At 42.6% G+C, this 21,472-nt stretch overlaps 1 protein-coding gene across 3 annotated transcripts in view; it reads right to left on the bottom strand.

Annotated features, from left to right (window-relative positions):
- LOC140478700 (divergent protein kinase domain 2A) overlaps positions 1-21,472 on the bottom strand; it is a 250,229-nt gene that overhangs the window by 120,425 nt on the left and 108,332 nt on the right. For all 3 annotated transcript variants that reach the window (XM_072572005.1, XM_072572003.1, XM_072572004.1), the window contains one exon: positions 4,528-4,831. In XM_072572005.1, the coding sequence (XP_072428106.1) occupies positions 4,528-4,774 (247 nt within the window). In that variant the 5' untranslated portion in view covers positions 4,775-4,831. The remainder of the gene's footprint in view (positions 1-4,527; positions 4,832-21,472) is intronic.

Below are 21,472 nucleotides of genomic sequence, written 5' to 3'. Positions count from 1 at the left end.
GCCATTCAATATGATCATGGCTGATCATCCTTAATCAGTATCCTGTTCCTGCCTTATCTCCATAACCCTTGATTCCACTATCTTTGAGAGCTCTATCCAACTCTTTCTTAAATGAATCCAGAGACTGGGCCTCCACTGCCCTCTGGGGCAGAGCATTCCACACAGCCACCACTCTCTGGGTGAAGAAGTTTCTCCTCACCTCTGTCCTAAATGGTCTACCCCATATTTTTAAGCTGTGTCCTCTGATTCGGCACTCGCCCATCAGCGGAAACATGTTTCCTGCTGCCAGAGTGTCCAATCCTTTCATAATCTTATATGTCTCAATCAGATCCCCTCTCAGTCTTCTAAACTCAAGGGTATACAAGCCCAGTTGCTTCAGTCTTTCCATGTAAGGTAATCCCGCCATTCCAGGAATTGACCTTGTGAACCTACGCTGCACTCCCTCAATAGCCAGAATGTCTTTCCTCAAATTTGGAGACCAGAACTGCACACAGTACTCCAGGTATGGTCTCACTAGGGCCCTGTACAGCTGCAGAAGAACCTCTTTGCTTCTCTACTCAATCCCTCTTGTTATGAAGGCCAACATGCTATTAGCCTTCTTCACTACCTGCTGCACCTGCATGCTTACCTTCATTGACTGGTGTACAAGAACACCCAGATCTCTCTGTACTGCCCCTTTACCTAAATTAATTCCATTGAGGTAGTAATTTGCCTCCCTATTCTTGCCACCAAAGTGGATAACCATACATTTATCCACATTAAATTGCATCTGCCATGCATCTGCCCACTCACCTAACTTGTCCAGGTCACCCTGTAATCTCCTAACATCCTCATCACATTTCACCCTGCCACCCAGCTTTGTATCATCAGCAAATTTGCTAATGTTATTGCTGATACCATCTTCTATATCATGAACATATATTGTAAAAAGCTGCAGTCCCAGCACAGATCCCTGCGGTACCCCACTGGTCACTGCCTGCCATTCCGAAATGGAGCCGTTTATCACTACCCTTTGTTTCCTATCAGCCAACCAATTTTCAATCCAATCTAGTACTCTGCCCCCAATACCGTGCGCCCTAATTTTGCTCACTAACCTCCTATGTGGGACTTTATCAAAAGCTTTCTGAAAGTCCAGGCACACTACATCTACTGGATCTACCTCGTCCATCTTCAGAGTTACATCCTCAAAGAAATTCAAGAAGATTAGTCAAGCATGATTTCCCCTTCATAAATCCATGCCGACTCTGTCCTATCCTGTTACTACTATCCAGATGTGCCGTAATTTCATCCTTTAAAATCGACTCCAACCACTTTCCCACCACTGAGGTCAGAGTAACTGGTCTATAATTTCCTGCTTTCTCTCTCCCATCTTTCTTAAAAAGTGGTATAACATTAGCCACCCTCCAATCCTCACGAACCGACCCCGAATCTATCGAACTCTGGAAAATAATCACCAATGCATCCATGATTTCCCGAGCCACCTCCTTCAGTACTCTGGGATGTAGACCATCAGGCCCCGGGGACTTATCAACCTTCAGACCTAACAGTCTCTCCAACACCAAATCCTGGCAAATATAAATTCCCTTCAGTTCAGGTCCTTCAGCCACTGTTACCTCAGGGAGATTGCTTGTGTCTTCCCCAGTGAACACAGATCTGAAGTACCCATTTAATTCTTCTGCCATTTCTTTGTTCCCAGTGGTATATTCCCCTGTGTCTGTCTTCAAGGGCCCAATTTTAGTCCTAATCATTTTTTTTGCCTTTCACATACCTAAAAAAGCTCTTACTATCCTCCTTTATATTGCCTTCATGTCTCAATAACTACAAGTTTTCAAATGTAACCTGACTGACCTACTGTGTAATAACTTCAAGAGTTGTGTATGGTATACTGATTGTATATTTCAGCATTCTAATTACTTTATAGGTTAGTGACCCACATTGGTTGATGTTGTTGAGTTTAAATCTACTGCAACTTGTAAGCCATTTTAACGCACATTCTAAGCCAATAGCTTTCATGAATTATTTAATGTTGCCTATTATTACAGTTGCCCATGTTATTTCCATTATCCCATCATTTGCCTATTTGCATATTTTGTCTACGAATGTACATTTGCTGATCAACACCCTTGGAAAGAAGTGCTGCTTTCAATTTGTCAATATTTGTCAATGATCCTGCCCCATAACACTGGTCTTCTGACCAACTGATCTCTCGGTCCAAACACCCTGCAGGCCTAGGTGAACTGATCTACAGGCTACTGCAAGTAAACTTCAGTATGGGATACCTTCACAGCATAATTAGCAATCAGCAACTCACACAGCATGACATTTTACAATTTGGCCTTGGCATGCAATCTTGTTGACTTGTGCAGGATGCATCAGCTCACAGGTAGGTATCCTCGTTTGAGGATACCAAAAGCGTAAATTTGCTTTTACGACCGAGAAAAGACAGCCCTGGTGATGTCAATGAAGATAATTTAGAGTGATCTGTGCTGTTTAAGACACTTTTGTTGTAATGTTCAAAATGAGAAAATCCCACCAGTTGGAGACCTGTCAGCTCTAAAGCTCCACTGAGATTTGTGGTAGACATGAAAGAGCGGTCTTTGATTTTGTCAAAACAATGCAAGCAAAGATCTCTCCAAGGAAGAGTGATTTGGAGATGCTAGTGTTGGACTGGGGTGTTAAAAAGTTAAAAATCACACAACACCAGGTTATAGTCCAACAGGTTTAATTGGAAGCACTAGCTTTCAGAGCGCCGCTCCTTCATCAGGTGGTTGATGAAGGAGCAGCGCTCCAAAAGCTAGCGCTTCCAATTAAACCTGTTGGACTATAACCAGGTGTTGTGATTTTTAACTCAAGTAATTACAGACAGGTTTCTTCATTGAAGTCACTGAGATCCTTCAACATGTCTTGGATTAACAATTACCAGTAATGTTCTCTTGATGCTAATATCAATACCAGGATTTCCAAAGCTGTAGCTGTCATGCTAAATGGAAAACAAGCGAAAATCACAGATTGAGCATCGACAGCTGTCATGGGTGGAGAATTCCAAAGATTCTCAGATCGAGTGGCTGCAAAGACTGAATGAACAAATTTTTCATCTCAGTCCAAAATAACTGATGCCTTATTTGGAGACTTGTGACCTCATGTTGCAAATTCTTCAGCCAGGGGAAATATCTGCCTGATATTTTCAGCATCTATCTGCTCAAGAAACTTATGAATTCTGTATATTGCAATGAAACAAGGGAACATATGTTTGGCCTGCTCAAACCTCTCTCAGTAATGAAACCCCTCATCCCAGGTATTGGTCTAATGAATCCTTGTTGAATTCCCTTCTGAACAAGATGTCTATTCTGAGGTTAGGAAATAAAAATTCACAAAATGTGTGTCAGCTTCAAAGTGACTGAGAATAGTCTATGGGGCTCGCAAAGCTCTGTAAACATAAATAAATGTGGAACAACTAAATCACAGTAGAACACAGACAGCTCAGGACAGAATTCAAGCAGCTAACAAAAGTTAGTCAATTTGTTTTTCAAACACATTACATGGTTACTAATTCAACTTTATAGACTAACTGAGATACACTGAATCAGTGATGTAGGAATGTTTTTGTTTGTGAAAAATCCATCGGCTCTGGTACAAGGTGGGATTATTGCACATCGAGTACTACAGAATCAATGTAGTCCCAAAACCACCATTTCAGTTTACAGTAATTCCTCCACAGCAGTTACAGTCATCCTGGATTAACGAAAATGTCTGCAGTTCATTGGTACACTGAGGTCAACACACAAAAAAACCTTTCACATAGGCCTTTGTTTTAAATCCAACAATGAACACTTAAATAACTTGTTATTAGATTTTTAAAATTAGATTACTTCGTGTGGAAACAGGCCCTTCGGCCCAACAAGTCCACACCGACCCGCCAAAGCGCAACCTACCCAGACCCACTCCCCCAAATTTACCCCTTCACCTAACACTACGGACAATGTAGCATGGCCAATTCACCTAACCTGCACAGTTTTGGATTGTGGGAGGAAACCGGAGCACCCGGAGGAAACCCACGCAGACGGGGAGAATGTACAAACTCCACAGAGAGTCGCCTGAGGTGGGAATTGAACCCAGGACTCTGGTACTGTGAGGCAGCAGTGCTAACCACTGTGCCACCCACAAATGCTACAAGTGATTAGTATTCCATGATACAACAACGACATATTGTAATGTGAACCATTATGATAAATGTTTTACCAACTTCAACTAACTCTGAAAACAGAGTTTCCTCCCACAATCCAAAGATGTGCAGGTTAGGTGAATTGGCCATGCTAAATTGCCCATAGTGTTAGGTGAAGAGGTAAATGTAGGGGAATGCGTCTGGGTGGGTTTGGCTTCAGCAGCTCGGTGTGGACTTGTTGGGCCGAAGGGCCTGCTTCCACACTAAGTAAGCTAATCTAATCTAATTGTATTAGCCAATTTACAAGGGATCAGAAAAGGCTAGCGATGAATTTTTTTGAATGGAGACATAAACAGAAGACTTACTTTGTTTGATTAATCTTTTGTCTGCCACAATGATGTTTTCAGCATCAATCACTATGACTTTTCCATCCCGCGGTCCAACAGCAAAGTTGTCAAAGCTGACGTCAAGGAGATAGAGCGCAAATTCAAAATCATTGTTTGTAAGTTGTTCAGCGATTTCCAGCAATTGCCAGGCCAAGTCTACTCGTTTTTCCCAGGGTGCATTATAGAAATTCCAAAGTTCATTGCCTACATAATTTACAGCCACCATTCTCCCACAGGCTCCAAGGTACTTTGCAAAAGGCCATCCTTCATCTGATGGAAAGCTCTGTAGAGACAAGGGGAAAAATGTTCAAATATCATCTACACATTGAAGCTTAATAATTTATAATATAGCCTACAGGCTATGCAATTTTGGACTCACTCTCACTACAGGGGTCATAGGTTCAAGCTCCCATGTTGTACATGTGATGTTATATTCTCTCAGCTACACTATATAACAACTGCTTTCAATATGGTATCAGAAACAGAAGTTTCATATATCCCTCTAGGCAAAACTGACTCCCTACATGATGATAGAACAGTATTAGAAAGAAAGCTACTGTCTTTTTCAAGGAGAAACTATAGGAGCAGAGGAGAGAGAAGTGGAAAACTAAGAGCACACATATTAGAATGAAGGTCAAGGAAAAGCAGTTTTTTTTAAAATAAAAAGTCAGTTAGCTAATTTATGTGGAGCTATCTTTTAAAGATAGTACTGGATTTATAGTTGGTTTTTATAAGCCCTAAACCCGTTACCTTGTCCATTCCTAATACAACTACATGCTTCCTTTTCAGCACTTAGCATTTCCCTTTTAGAGCAGACAGGGCAAGTGGGAGATTTCCCAAAGCATCCTTCAAAGGACAGCTTATATCAGGAACATCCAGCCCTGATTCAAATCAGCCAAGCCTTTAGTGAGACTTCTACATCTTTCATAGAGATATACATTCACCTTTTTTCCCTTCTAGTAAAATATTAATGCCTCTGCACAGTACTTATGTTACAATAACCCATTTTTAACATAGAACATAACAGTGCAGTACAGGCCCTTCAGCCTCGATGTTATGCCGAGCTTTGGATACAATCTGAAGCCCATCTATCCTACACTACTCCATTTTCATCCATATGTGTATCCAATGACCATTTAAATGCCCTTAAAGTTGCAGGCAGTACGTTCCATGCCCTTACTACTGAGTAAAGAAACTACCTCTGATATCTGTTCTGCATCTAACATTCTTGCTTTTACAAAAGCAAAATACTGAAGTTGCTGGACGTCTGAAATAAGAACAAATTTTCTGGAAATACTCGGCATGTTAGGCAGGATCTGTGTAAACATTTCTGCCTGATGCACTTTCATCAGAACCAACCTAAGTACAGTAAGAGTTCCAAACCAGTGAAAGATGGCAGGAGACAAAGCTCTGTGGCTGGTGGAGGGAAGGAGCGATTGTACAATAAAAAATTTCATGCTAAGACAAAGAATGGCAATGGATAGTTTGGAAAAATGAAGGTTCTGTCCAAATGAGGTATGAATTGCATATCAAAACACACCTGAATGTAATATGAAGAGCTAATGGAATAAAGCAAACCAGATCAAAAACAAAGATGGAGAAAAGGTTATTAGCAAAAGTTGCTGAAAATTTAAACTAAAACAAAAAGAAAACGAAGAAACTTGGGTATGGCGGCATCTGTGGTGGCAAACGTTCCACCCTTCCCATACATTCACCGACTGATTTCGACCTCTTACCTTCCTCAAATTCTCAGTTTCATCTCCAAGAACGGATACAATCAACTAATGTCTATTACAAACTGTCAAGACTCCCACAGCTACCTCAACGGCTTCCTCACATCCTGCTTCCTCCACAGACCTCATGTCATCCTACCAATTTCTCTGACTCAATCACATCTGTTCTCATAATACCAACTTTTCACACCAGTGCTACCAGCGTGTCTCCATTTTCCCTTGAACCTCAGATTCCCACTCAGCATGTCCACCCATTTCTGTTTTCACCCCTTCTCTTCCTTCCCAGAATCATGGTATAGTTTTCCTTTGTTCTCAACTTATGTAGCTTATGTAGTTATTGTATTTTAGACACAACACTTTGTAAAGCACTTAAACATTCTGACTTCAAAGACAATCTATAAATGAAGAAGTTACGAGCAGCATTATCTTCATGAGCCACTTGTTTAAATTTAAAGTTTAGCAGATACATCAATAACACAGGAAACTCAAAACTAATCTATGACAAGTGTATAAATAATTCTTTGCTTTCAGAGACTAATCAATCTGCTGTGCATTTCTATTTTATTAAACCATGTGGAGAGTCATGATTTTGGTTATATTTTGCATTGAAATCAATCTTTAATTAATTTAAAACAATCTAACATTTATATAAATGGACACTTGCCCCTTGACCCCCAATTGCATTCTAACTCCACATATTGAGCCAAAATGATATTGGTGTTGAACCACCTGCTTTAACCACCAGTGAAGAATGCAGCACATTTATGCATGCCTGATCAAGCAGTACATATAAATGGAATTTGGTTTTCAGTGAAACAACTGTCAAGGCTTCAATCCTAATATGACATTTATACAAAAAGAACAGTTATTAAAAATAGATAGATTGATACAGCACCCACTGCACATTAAGGGAACATCTGTATTAAATAAACCTCTTCTTAATATTTCACTTGACATGAGGTTTAAATGTTATAAAGACAGAGTCTCTCTCTGTGCTTTTTTTTAAATTATGGATTGAAATGAATAAAGCTGTTTGAAAACCAAGGATGATTGCATGGTTTGAAAGCAAGTATCTTGATACTCATTCTGAACACAGTTATGGGTTACAGCAGCAGTTGCAGATTAACTGGAGACAAGAGTTCCATATGATTGGAGTTTTAGTGGGTAGCAAGTATCAGATTGGTATGTGGATTAGTTACCAGTTTCCACTGACAAAGATTTGATGAAGAGTCATCTAGACTCAAAACATTAGCTTGCTCTCTCTCCATTGGCGCTGCCTGACCCATTGTGATTTCCTGCATTTTTTTTCCAAGTCACTTTTTCTAAGTATCAGCAATCATGGTTGATTCTCAGGTAGCTGTACAGTTTGAGGACGTGAGCAAGATATTAAGAGAAGCATTCAGACCAGCACCAGCTTAGGCATTCTCTCTATTCTCTGAACTGAAAAATCACTAGGCCTGAAGAAAAACAGTTCACATTTCCTTCAGTAGTTGCTGTAAGCGGTAACTTTTAACCGATAATTCAGAGGCCCTCGTATCAGTGTATCGACCACCCTGTGCTTCCTGCAAATCATTCAAAGCAATGGACAAGGACGACTGAGAAGAGTCATTCTCACCAGCACAAGAATCATCATAGTGACCTTTGTAAACAGCAACCACTGAACTGATTTCCCAGTTTTCCTCCCTCCAAAACATTTTTTTTCCATCTGGGTCTGTGTATAAAGACAGAGTATCATCAGAGTTATGTGTTATTGGTTTTTAACAGTAATAGCTACTGTCGATTCACTTGTCAGAATTTGTAGTTCTATTAAGTCCAGAGGTCTGGTCCAAGTTTTCTGTCAACCTCAATCTAGAAGACCAATAAATTGGAGAATCTTGGTGTAATTTTTAAAATCTTCAAATTTTCTTAAGACTGTGGGAATGGTGGGGTTTGCGAACTACCCCAGTAAGCCATGACAATATTTGAAACCGGTTAAAATGAGGCATAAAACATTTAAAGTCCACAATACAAAAAGCCACATTTGTGCACAGCACAAGTGAAACTTGCTCATAGCGGCATTTTTTCAATACATTGATACCACTATCATTAAACTATTACGGATACAATATCCTTTTAAAGGAAAGTTAATAATTTGCTGTTGTTTTGGCAATGGGCAAAGGATTGAAAACTAGCTGCAAATCTTGGGAGAAACAATGATTTTCCAACCAACTTCAGGATGTACCCAAGTGGAATTAACTTCTAAACTGTCCCATGGATATTTTTAAACAACCTGCTCAGACATGTTATGTCACACCTCTGGACCAGGTGGGTTTGAACTCAAACCTCTCACCCAGAGGTGGAGACATAGTCACTGAACTAAAAGAGCCTTTACATGTTTCAAAACCATCACCATAACCATAACTACAACCAAAATGTTTCACCGTCTGCCATGGTGGAATTTGAACACATGCTCTTACAACATCAATCTGACGTCTTGCATTACTAGCCCAGTGACATTATGATTACATCATCACCTCCCCAAGAATTCTACTACACCTTGGATAGTTCATACAAAAGCAAATCTATAAGAATGTGCTGATTTGTAGCAAGTTAACCTTCCGTACTTAAGACAAAACAGTGTTGTTCTATGTACAAGGAAATCCAGAAGTATCTGCACCATTCAAACTATATATTACTTTTCTATTATCCCACATTTCCCCACTTCAAACTCAATTTGAAATCTTTTCCCACTCATTTAATTTTTGCTTATCCGTTTGCATATTTCATGTCCAGCTTAGAACTAGAGAAACCGGTTGTTTGTACCATTTGAAAATTTCACTGCAAGACATTCAGTCCTTTCTTTCATGTCATTATTATGGACTGTTTAGAGACCCCATCATAGAGTCTGTGGTGCCCCACTGATTACAACCCATTTGCAGAAAAAACAAACAACCCATTTGTCCCTTGTTCCCTGTCAGTTAACCAATTCTCTATCCATGCTAATATGTGAACCCTAACATCACAGCTTTATCATGGCACTAATCTTTTTAGCAGGCACCTGAACAATTGAGGAAATCCAAAATCTGCCACATCTACTGGCTCTGCTTGCTCCATCAAACACATTCAGCTTCCCTTGCATAAAACCGTGCTGTTCCTCCTTCACTGTGTTACGATTTACCGAGTACCCAGCTATTTCCTGAACAATAGGTTAAATGTTTTCTCAATCATGTGTATTAAGCTAACCTGAGAGCTGAAAATGTGCTGCTGGAAAAGAGCAGGTCAGGCAGCATCTAAGGAGCAGGAGAATCGACGTTTCGGGCATGAGCCCTTCTTCAGGAATGAGGAAAGTGTGTCCAGCAGGCTAAGATAAAAGGTAGGGAGGAGGGACTTGGGGGAGGGGCGTTGGAAATGCGATGGTGGAAGGAGGTTAAGGTGAGGGTGATAGGCTGGAGTGGGGGACTGGGGGGGAGAGATCAGGCAGAAGATTGCAGGTTAGGAAGGCGGTGCTGAGTTCGAGGAATTTGACAGAGACAAGGTGGGGGGAGGGGAAATGAGGAAACTGGAGAAATCCGAGTTCATCCCTTGTGGTTGGAGGGTTCCTAGGCGGAAGATGAGGCGCTCTTCCTCCAGCCGTCGTGTTGCTATGGTCTGGCGATGGAGGAGTCCAAGGACCTGCATGTCCTTGGTGGAGTGGGAGGGGGAGTTGAAGTGTTGAGCCACGGGGTGGTTGGGTTGGTTGGTCCGGGTGTCCCAGAGATGTTCTCTGAAACGTTCCGCAAGTAGGCGGCCTGTCTCCCCAATATAGAGGAGGCCACATCGGGTGCAGCGGATGCAGTAAATGATGTGTGTGGAGGTGCAGGTGAATTTGTGGCAGATATGAAAGGATCCCTTGGGGTCTTGGAGGGAAGTATGGGGGGAGGTGTGGGCGCAAGTTTTGCATTTCTTGTGGTTGCAGGGGAAGGTGCCGGGAGTGGAGGTTGGGTTGGTGGGGGGTGTGAACCTGACGAGGGAGTCATGGAGGGAGTGGTCTTTTCGGAACGCAGATAGGGGAAGGGAGGGAAATATATCCCTGGTGGTGGGGTCCATTGGAGGTGGTGGAAATGATACGATGTGTATGGAGGTTGGTGGGGTGGTAGATGAGGACCAGTGGGGTTCTGTCCTGGTGGCGATTGGAGGGGCGGGGCTCAAGGGCAGAGGAGTGGGAAGTGGAGGAGATGCGGTGTAGAGCATCGTCGATCACGTCTGGGGGGAAATTGCGCTCTTTGAAGAAAGAGGCCATCTGGGTGGTTCGGTATTAGAACTGGTCCTCCTGGGAGCAGATGCGGCAGAGACGAAGGAATTGGGAATATGGGATTGAGGTTTTACAGGGGGCAAGGGTGGGAGGAGGTGTAGCCTAGGTAGCTGTGGGAGTCGGTCGGTTTATAGTAAGTGTCCGTGTTGATTTAGTCGCCCGAGATAGAAATGGAGAGGTCTAGGAAGGGGAGGGAGGAGTCTGAGACGGTCCAGGTAAATTTGAGGTCGGGTGGAAGGTGTTGGTAAAGTGGATGAACTGTTCAACTTCCTCGTGGGAGCACGAGGCAGCGCCGATACAGTCATCGATGTAGCGGAGGAAAAGGTGGGGGGTGGTGCCAGTGTAGCTGCGGAAGATGGACTGTTCCACATATCCTACGAAGAGGCAGGCATAGCTGGGGCCCATGCGGGTGCCCATGGCTACTCCTTTGGTTTGGAGGAAGTGGGAGGATTGGAAAGAGAAGTTGTTCAAGGTGAGGACCAGTTCAGTCAGTCGAAGGAGGGTGTCGGTGGAAGGGTACTGGTTGGTACGGCGGGAAAGGAAGAAGCGGAGGGCTTTGAGTCCTTCGTGATGGGGGATGGAGGTGTACAGGGACTGGATGTCCATGGTGAAGATAAGGCGTTGGGGACCGGGGAAGTGAAAATCATGGAGGAGGTGGAGGGCGTGGGTGGTGTCCCGAACGTAGGTGGGGAGCTCTTGGACTAAGGGGGACAGGACCGTGTCGAGGTATGCAGAGATGAGTACGGTGGGGCAAGAGCAGGCTGAGACAATGGGTCGGCCGGGGCGGTCAGGTTTGTGGATTTTGGGCAGGAGGTAGAAACGGGCGGTGCAGGGTTGTGGGACTATGAGGTTGGAGGCGGTGGATGGGAGATCCCCTGAGGTGATGAGGTTATGGATGGTCTGGGAGATGATGTTTTGGTGGTGGGAGGTGGGGTCATTTTCAAGGGGGCAGTAGGAGGAGGTGTCCGCGAGCTGGCGTTTAGCCTCAGCGGTGTAAATATCGGTGCGCCAAACTACCACCACGCCTCCCTTGTCTGCCGGTTTGCTGGTGATGTTGGGGTTGGAACGGAGGGAGTGGAGGGCTGCATGTTGTGAGGGTGAGAGGTTGGAGTGGGTGAGAGGGGTGGAGAGGTTGAGGCTGTTAATGTCGCGGCGGCAGTTGGCTATAAAGAGATCGAGGGCAGGTAAGAGGCCAGCACGGGGTGTCCAGGTGGATGGGGTGTGTTGGAGGCGGAGAAGGGGTCGTCAGAGGGTGGGCGAGAATCCTGGTTGAAGAAGTAGGCGCGGAGGTGAAGGCGGCAGAAGAATTGTTTGATGTCTCGCCGCGTGTTGAACTCGTTAATCCGGGAGCGAAGGGGAATGAAGGTGAGGCCTCTGCTGAGGACTGATCTTTCATCCTCAGAGAGGGGTGGATCTGGGGGGATGGTGAAAACACGGCAGGGCTGGGAGCTAGGACCTGGTGTGGGGTTGGAGGTGGGCTAGGCGTGGGGGGCGGGAATCAGGGCGGGGATGGAGATCAGCGTGGGGGCGGGGCTAGGCGTGCAAACGGAGATCAGCGTGGGGGCGGAAGCTAACTTGCCTATCATTTTTGCATTCTCAGAACATTAGGTTTGCAGTTTCTCAATCCTGGGACCTCAACAGATTCAAGCAACTTTAGAACATTTCAACTGATTTGGTACCCATCACTAAAGATGAGGGTTCCCAAGACTCTGTAATTTGGTAACTTTTACCCTCTTTGCTTGGTCGACCTGTTCTCATAAGTTCCTCCTTCCCTTTTGGCTCTGCTTTTCTACGATTGCAGTGTTTTTAATATCCTCTTTCTTGATAATAGGAATCGTAAAAGATGGTGTATAAGACTATGAGGGTATGGATAGGGCGAATAGAGAGCAGTTATTCCCCTTGGATGATGAGTCAATCAGGAGAGGGCATAGTTTTCGGCTAAGAGTCAGGAGATTCAAAAGGGGATTTGGGGGAAAAACCCGTGTCACTCAGTGGGTGATAGGAATCTGGAATGCACTACCTGGGAAGGTATTGGTGGCTGGAAAATACACAATCTTTAAAGAACATTGGCATGAGTACTTCAAATGTCATTACGTTCAAAGATATGAGACAAGTGGAGGGAATTGGGATGAGCACACTTTTAATGGTAGTTATGTCAGTGCAGACTCAATGGGCCAATGAACCTTTTCCGTACAGTACGAATAAATATTTTCAGGTCGTTGTGACCTCTTCTTTTTCCTGTAATTCACCAGTCTCATTCCTACAAGAGTCAGCATTTACTCGTGTGGCATTTTAAAAAATAATCATTTGCTCACTAGATTTATTTATTCCCTTCACTTTTAATCAATCCTCTTTGGTTTCTATAATTTCCCCAGTCTTCCGGCCTATCAATAAATTCACTATACTGCATGCTTTTTCCTTCCGCTTAATGGGGCAGGGAGAGTTCAGTAAGTGCTGAAAGAGATATGTTGTATTCGTAGACTGTATAAGTAGGGCTTATGCCGGAAAGGGCTTATGCCGGAAACGTCGATTCTCCTGCTCCTCGGATGCTGTCTGGCCTGCTGTGTTTTCCAGCACCACATGTTTCAACATAGAGTATAACCGCGAATGTATGGTACGGCAAATCTTTATAAACAATTCTTTGACCTCAACTGAAGTGTTGTGCCTAACTCTGGACAGCACATTTTTAGATGTGAAGGCAATACATAGGATTCAGAAAATATTTACAAGAAAAATTCCAGGAATGGGGGACATCAGTTTTGTGAATAGGTAGAAGGAAATAAAAGCTGATCAAATGATCAAGGACTATGAATAGTACGAAACTGGAACACGCTGCTTGAGTATGGCACTAGATTCAATAATGGCTTTCAAAGGCAAAAAGGATAATCAACTGATCAAACCAAATGCAAGGTCGGGGAAAATGTGAGGAAGTAGGGCTAATTGAATTATTCTTGCAGAATGCTGGCATATACATTTGGGCCAATTCACCTACATCTGTGCTGTGATGACTCTACAGTTCTACATTTTAATTTGATATTCTTGCAAAACTTTATATTATTTTTCTAAGCTCACTGGCCCATTCACTTCAACCAAATTGATTGCTAAATTAAAAGTGAAAAATTTGCTTTTCATTTAAGATCAAAATGAGGGTCTGAGTAATGTCATTCCTGATCACATTTCTTGGGGCCACCAGTTACTGCTACATGATTCCAACAAATGTTTCTCCCAAATTGCTAGGCTGCAGTCAAGTGAGCCATTTTAAATTACTGCGCAATTAAAAGGGATTGTGTACTGAGAGAGAAAAAAATAAACAACAGACTCTGTAAAACCAATGGTAGAGACAGCTATATAATATTCTGGAATGGAGTCAAACAAAACTATTTGGCTTTGTTGATTTTCAAAATATGGCTTGATAAATCTACATTAAAATTTTTTTTTAAAACTATAGAAGGAGTAAAACAAAAAGATTACTACAAATTTGGTAGCAGCACATTTTGTGTTAGAATGTGCAGCACAAATGGGTCAGATCACTAGATCATGTGCTCAGAGGTAATTTGCTGATTTAAAATGTTAATACGCCAGCTCGGGTTTTATGTAATTTATTTCTTCATTAAGACTAGAATAGAATCCCTAGTGTGGAAACAGGCCCTTCGGCCCAACAAGTCCATGCCAATCCTCCGAAGAGTAACTCACCCAGACCCATTTCCCTATCCTATTACTCTACATTTACCCTTGACTGATGTACCTAACCCACACATCCCTGAACACTATGGGCCAATCCACCCAACCTGCACATGTTTGGACTGTGGGATGAAACTGGGAGTACCCAGAGGACACCCATGCAGAGACAGGGAGAACATACAAACTCCACACAGTCGCCCAAAGCTGGAATTGAACCTGGATCCCTGGTGCTATAAGGCAACAGTGCTAACCACTGAGCCACCGTACCACCCTTGCACCATAATTGATTTGTTAGAATTTTATCTGTATTTAAAGAATGAAATTCCATCTCTAAAATTTTCATCTTCAATTGAGTCATAGGTCAAACACTTTTCTCAATTAGAATTAACAGCAAAGAATTAAAATTAAAAATCTGTAAAATGACTGATGCAAGAAACTTAATGAGATGCAAAAACTTCTCCCACCAGGAGGTTAAAAAGAAAATTAATTATGGTACATTTGAGAACGACATCTGTTATACATGCATGTAATTCACAGAATGGCAAAAGGGTACAAAACATCTCTCTGGTATTGTCATAAGGCACTAGTACAATATGAAATCAATTTTGTACATTCCATCTCAATATATTCCCTAATTACCAAATGAAAAAGATTTAATTGCCCAAATTAGACATCATTATCAATACAATTCATCAAAATACTTCTGGAAATGTTTCAGCCTTTGTAAAGGCTAAAGCTCCTTGCATTAAACTTAGGTACAGTATGTGCATACTCAAAGTTGAAGGAAGTCTCCTCCAATTGATCGGAGATACACATGCTCTAGACATGAAACCAACCAGAGGTCCAAACAATAACATCTGCAAATATGTTAGAGAGAGAGCGAGACAGCATGTGAGTGACAGCATGCTAGAGGACAAGACAAATACAGCCAAAAGGTATAATAATAGACATGTTGTGGAGGTGCCAGTGTTGGATGGGTTGGACACAGTTGAAAATCACGTCACCAGGTTGTAGTCCAACCTGTTGGGCTACAACCTGATGTTCTGAGTGATTTTCAACAATAATAGTGACCAAGAAGGTTACACAAACTGAAAGGGAAGTGACCAACTCACAGGGCATGGGAGACAGTGAGGTACTGCAGGGTGAATAGAGAGAGTGAGTGTGTGTTGCTGGTGGGACTGTAAAAGCTTGAGGGACGGAGGGGAAAGAGGAGAAGCAAAGGACTGTCAAGACAATCCACACTATGGGAATGGAATAGGAGTGTTTTGGATCCTGGTCTCAGAAAACAAGCTCCCAAAACCCACCCTTTCATCAAATCTGTCAGCTGATGGATGCCACAACTCCAAACTGCATCGCTAGTTGTCTGTCCACCCAGCTCAGAGCTGCAAGGTTCAGGTTGCAATCTGGAGACCTCTAAGCAATAGGCTCTTACCTAAGGTACTCTACTGCAACGCAAGTAAAAAAAACAGTCAACAAGTCCCAACACAGACTGCAGCACTTCTCCACCATGTGATTTTTGAGAAGATTCGTAGCTCAGGTTGAGGTTCAGGTTGTAAGTTTGCTCGCTGAGCTGGTGATTGTAGTCAGACATTTCATCACCATGCTGTAAGCGTCCGGTGAAGCACTGGTGTTCTGTCCCACTTTTTATATGTGCATCTTAGTCTGTTAAGGTGCGTGATATCATTTCTGGTTCTTTTTCTCAGAGGTTGGTAAATTGGGTCCAAACTGATGTGCTCATTGATGAAGTTCTGGTTTGAATGCCAGGCCTCTCGGAATTCCCATGCACATCTCTGTTTAGCTTTTCCAAGGATGGATTTGTTGTTGAGCAGATACTCAACTACAGAAGCAAATCATCCCAACACTCAAACATTACTGCTTCTGCCAAGAATCCTGATATTAGTGATCCCATGGCAGTCCCGTTGATTTGTTTGTAGGTCTTGGCGTTGAAGGTGAAGTGGGTAGTGAGGTTTGGGTTGACTAGTTTGAGGATGCTGTCCTTGCTGATCGAGTTGATGCTGTCTGGTGTTTGCATTCTTAGTTCATCCAGTAGTGAGATCAGTGTTTCTTTGGCCAGGTTGATGTTAATTCACGTGAATAGGGCTGCTACATTAAAGAAGACAATGAGTTTGTCCTCTTCTACCTTAGTGTCTTTGATGATGTTCAGGAATTGTTGGGTGGAGTGGATGGAGTGGCATGAGTCTTCTACTAGGTATTTCAGTTTACGGTGAAGTTCCTTTGCCAGTCTCTATGCCAGTACAGACTATGAGTCTGAGGGGGGCCTCTGGTCTGTGTATCTTAGGTAACCCGTAGAAGCGTTGGATCCATCAGGTTTCATTCTTTGGAGATCGGTCTTATTTATTTCACCTGATTTGTTGAGTTTCTTCAGTGATATGGTTTTCTAGCTGTGCATCAGGACATTATTTAAATGGGCCACAACACACTGCAGCACCCAGGAATTCGCAGAAGAAAAATACCTATACAACCGATTCAAGAACAACGGGTACACAATAAAAACAGTCTACTGATTCTGAAACAACAAACCCAAACAAGACGACAACATGCCCACAGACTCTTGCCACACTACCATACATCAAAGGCATCTTGGTGATGACTACCAGACTACTCCGACCCCTTGGCATTATGGTAGCCCAAAACTGACCAACACACAAACAGCTATTCACGAACTTAAAGGTCCCTGTACCAACAACCAGCAAAATGAATGCCATTTACAAAACACCCTGCAAGGACTGCAACAAACACTACACCAGACAGGTAAAAACAATGACTGCAGATGCTGGAAATCAAATACTGGATTAGTGGTGCTGGAAGAGCACAGCAGTTCAGGCAGCATCCAACGAGCAGCGAAATCGACGGGACTACACCAGACAGACAGGCAGGAAACTAGCCAACAGGATACACGAACACCAACTAGCCACCAAAAGCCATGACCCACAATCACTATTATCCTTACACACAGACGAAAAAGGACTCCACTTCAACTGGGACAACAAACCCACCTTAACAGGCCAAGACACATAAGTAGAATGCAGGACAGTAACATCTGAGAACAAACCCAACAGCTCAACAAGCAAACTCACAAACCTGAACTTCTTCCCCCATGCTTGGCTGCAATCCAACTCCAGACATGGGCCAATATGACAGATGCCCTACCCCAACCCACACACTCCAGGCCTTGTTATTACAAAGTCCTATTACACAAAAATCCATTGTTAGCCACAAACAATTCCCATTAATAGCGATTCACCCTCCTAGTCAGATGGTTATCCACTCCTTTGTCTGTCCAATTGTTCTTCTCTCTCTTTGGGCTCGGTCTCCACTTATCATTTACTCCTTATCCCCTCCTCACAACTTCTGCATATAAACTGACATTTTCCTAACTACCATCAGTTCTCAGGAAGGGTCACTCAACCCAAAACTTTAACTCTGATTTCTCAGATGCTGCGAGACATGCTGAGCATTTCCAGCAATTTCTATTTTGTTGTAGATGCACTTACATTGCAAACACTGAACCTAGAAAAACACAAGATGAAAAAGAAATCTAGAACAACCAGTGTCCCAGGTGGAAATGCTGTTAGAACAGGACACTGGGGTCAAAGAAAAGCACAATCCTGTAAAATTCCGGATGGTTGGCCATACTCATGGACTCAAACTTATGATTCAGGAAGAGGCCATTCAGTTTCCTCCAATCTGCTCCACAAGTCAGCAAAATCTGGTCTGATTGTGATGTCAACTCCACATTCTTGTACACCCTCAAAAACCATCAATTCTTGGCGAGTTCTGAAGAGTCATACTGGATTTGAAATTTTAACTCGAACTCTGTCTCCACAAATACTGCCAGACCTGGGTTTCTCCAGCATTTGGGTTTGTTTTACTTTCCTACCTATCCATACATCATCCACAAGTTCAGCTGCCATAGTGGTTGAGTGGTTGAGACCCTAAGTGGTTGAGACCCTAGCATTGATCTCTCTCAGACTGCACTTGGCACATGCTGCCAATCTGAAAATGACAAACCTGCCTATCTCAGTTAGCTATAAATTAACAATCTTCCAACACTGCTATGTTTCTGCTGACACCACAAACTTTTATGTTGCACAACAGCCTTGGAGTCTGTAGCTTTCCAAATCTTTCTGGAAATCAAAATATAACAATTTTGAATAAATTAGTCGATAATTTCCCTTTCACAAAACCATGTTAACACTGTCTGATGTACCCTGTGTGGAAGGCACTGGAAAGGGTGCAGAGGGGATAAGCAAAGTTCTAGGAATTATGAATTTCAGTTATGCTGAAGGTCTAGCTCTGTTCCTCGAAAATGACAATTTCATAAACACAGTAATGACGTGCCTACAGGGAGATTTAATTATAAACCTGGTTAGCAACATGAACTCAATAATTTACATGCCTTCAAATCTGAATGCGTGAAAAGAAGCAGGCACAATTTATAGTAAAGGCAACAAGACTTGCAACTCTATTTATTCAGATTCATCTCAGTAATAGATGACAATGCAGAAAGATGCTCATCATGACTACACTGAATTGCCAAAAGAGAAGTAAATTCCATTCTCCATACTTCTCATACTTGAATTTTTAAACAAACGTGAGTCCAAGTTCCTTTTGAACACATCAATTAGTCATATAGCGTGGAAACAGTCCCTTTACCCACCATTTCCACACTGACCGACAAACACCAGACTTCACCAAACCCATTTACCTGCCATTGGTCCATGGCCTGCCACATCCTGGCATTTTAAGTGCTCATCCGGATGTTGAGAAAGTACCTGCTATCAGCACCATCTCTGGGAGCACGTTCCATACTTCTACCACCCTCTGGGTGAAAAAAGGTTTCTTCAGATCTCATCTAACCCACTTGTTCTTCACCTTAATCTTATGCAGCCTAGTCTTAGACATGTTTGCCATGGGAAAAGAATTGCACAAACTTTTTTGTGCCTCTCAACTGACCTTGCATGGTGGCTCAGTAGTTAGCGGTAGTGCATCGGAGGGGTGTGTGTGTGTGTGTGTGTTTCTTTTGCACATTCTCCCACTGTCTTACGTGGGTTTCCTCTGGGTGCTCCACTTTCCTCCCACACTCCAAAGAATTGCAGGTTAGGTGAATTGGCTATGTTACATTGTCCATAGTGTTCAGGGATGTGTAGGTTACGTGCGTAGTGTAGGGGATGGGTCTGAGCGGGTTACTCTTCGCAGGTTCCATGTGGACTTGCTGGGCTGAAAGGCGTTTTCACACTGTACGGATTCTATTTTAATCATTAGCGCAGACCACAACTGGGGTTGTGCATTTCTGATACTACTTTCTGCGTGAAATAGTTCTGCTATTTGTTGCTTTCATTTCTTTTGCCATTTAACCTTAAAGCTATGTTCTCACATTTTTGATTCTTTCATGAAAAGGCAGTTTCTCCAAATCTACTTGTCCACACTCCATGACTTTGGATATCTGTATTAACTCTTCTACAAGAACTCAGTCCAAACATCTCCATCCTATCTTCATGATGTTCATCAGGATGTTCGTCATCCCTTGAACTATATTAATGAGTATTTTTGATACTCTGTCCAATGGCTTCACATCCTTCCAGAAGTATAGCACTCCGAACTACATTCAATACTCCAGTCGGGGTTAAATTAGTTTCTTGTACAACATATCTCCCTTACTCTTCCACTCTTTTCATTGTTAATAACCCTAAGATAATGTATGGTTTTTTTGAACTGCACTTGCCACCTTTATTGACCTATGCACAGACAAAGGATCCATTGCTCCCATACACTCAAGAGGCGTACCTTTATTTTCTATTATTTCTCCATATTCTTCCTACCAAGATAAATTATATTAAACTTACAAGCATTGAAATTCATCTGCCACTTGTTGTCCATTCCACCATTGTACTCATGTGTTTTTGAAGCTCTGCAGTACCGTCCTCACTGTTCACAAAACTTCCAAGTTTGCATTGTTTGCAAGTATTGAATTTGTGCCCTTTACACTAATGGGATTAGGTCATTAATATCTGTCAGGAACAGCAAGGTTCTGGCTGCCTAGGGAATGCCTAGTCCAAACCTTTTTCTTTCACTACAAATATCCATTAACCACTATTCTATTTCAAGTCACTCAACCACTTCTCTATCCATATTGTAACTGGCCCTTTTATCCCATGAGCTGAAACTTTACTCAAGTCTGTCATGAGGATGACAAATTGTTTATGATTGACTGAACTGACAGCAACTAGTCTGTTACACTGCATATTACATGTCATGTACAGCAAAACACAGACCTTTCAACTTAATTGGTGTGTGATAGTGTCTATGAGCCACCCGAGCTTCCTCCTATCTCCTTACACTTATATCGTAACTGTCGAGTTTTTTTTAATATTTGTTCATGTGATGTGAATAGGCCAGCATTTATTGCCAATCCCGAGTGGCCCAGAGGGCAGTTAACAGTCAACCACATTTCTAGATGTCTGGAATCACATGCAGGCCGGAACACAGAAGGATGGCAGATTACCTTTCTGAAAGAACATTAGTGAACCAGATGTACCTTTATGAAAATCTGCAATGATTAGGTGGTTGCCATTGGATGAACTTTTTTTTCCCCCCAGAGTTTTACTGATCCTAATTTCACTATCTACTACAGTGTCCCTTCTCCCTCATCTGTTTGCCTAACTTCCCTTGACCACTATCTTTTACCACTCTTTGGGAGAAACATTTTCTTTTGAATTCCATGTTCCGGTTTCTGGTAACTGTCTTGGAGCCTCCAGTTTGCTTTTCTGCATACGAAGAGCCAATCTTTCCACATCCACTCTATCAAGACCTTGAGCAAATTTCAAGACTTGTTATGTCATCACTCAGCATTCTTTTCTCGAAAAAGACATCCAGTCTTTCTTTCATCTCCTGACCTGTGTATCAATGTATTTCTGGTATAATGCTTGGAAATCTACACCAACGCAGACTTCCCAACCTCTGATGTACAGATGTTTGTGATCGTCCTGTTCTTCCTGTACATTATTCAATTGTCCATCAGCATTCAGAATTTTGATCTGATCCATCCATCATAGGAACTTTATTACTGAGTTTTCAGAAGATTTGCACCTCAGAGGCGGAGGAATTGGGAATACGGGATGGCATGTTTGCAAGAGGTAGGGTGGGAAGAGGTGTAATCCAGGTAGCTGTGGGAGTCGGTGGGTTTGTAAAAACTGTCAGTGTCAAGTCAGTCGTCATT

The sequence above is a fragment of the Chiloscyllium punctatum genome, chromosome 6 (genome assembly GCF_047496795.1).
Source record: "Chiloscyllium punctatum isolate Juve2018m chromosome 6, sChiPun1.3, whole genome shotgun sequence".
Classification (NCBI taxonomy): domain Eukaryota; kingdom Metazoa; phylum Chordata; class Chondrichthyes; order Orectolobiformes; family Hemiscylliidae; genus Chiloscyllium; species Chiloscyllium punctatum.
The sequence above is the reverse complement of the archived record's forward strand: the minus strand, read 5'-3'. Positions and strand labels throughout refer to the sequence as shown.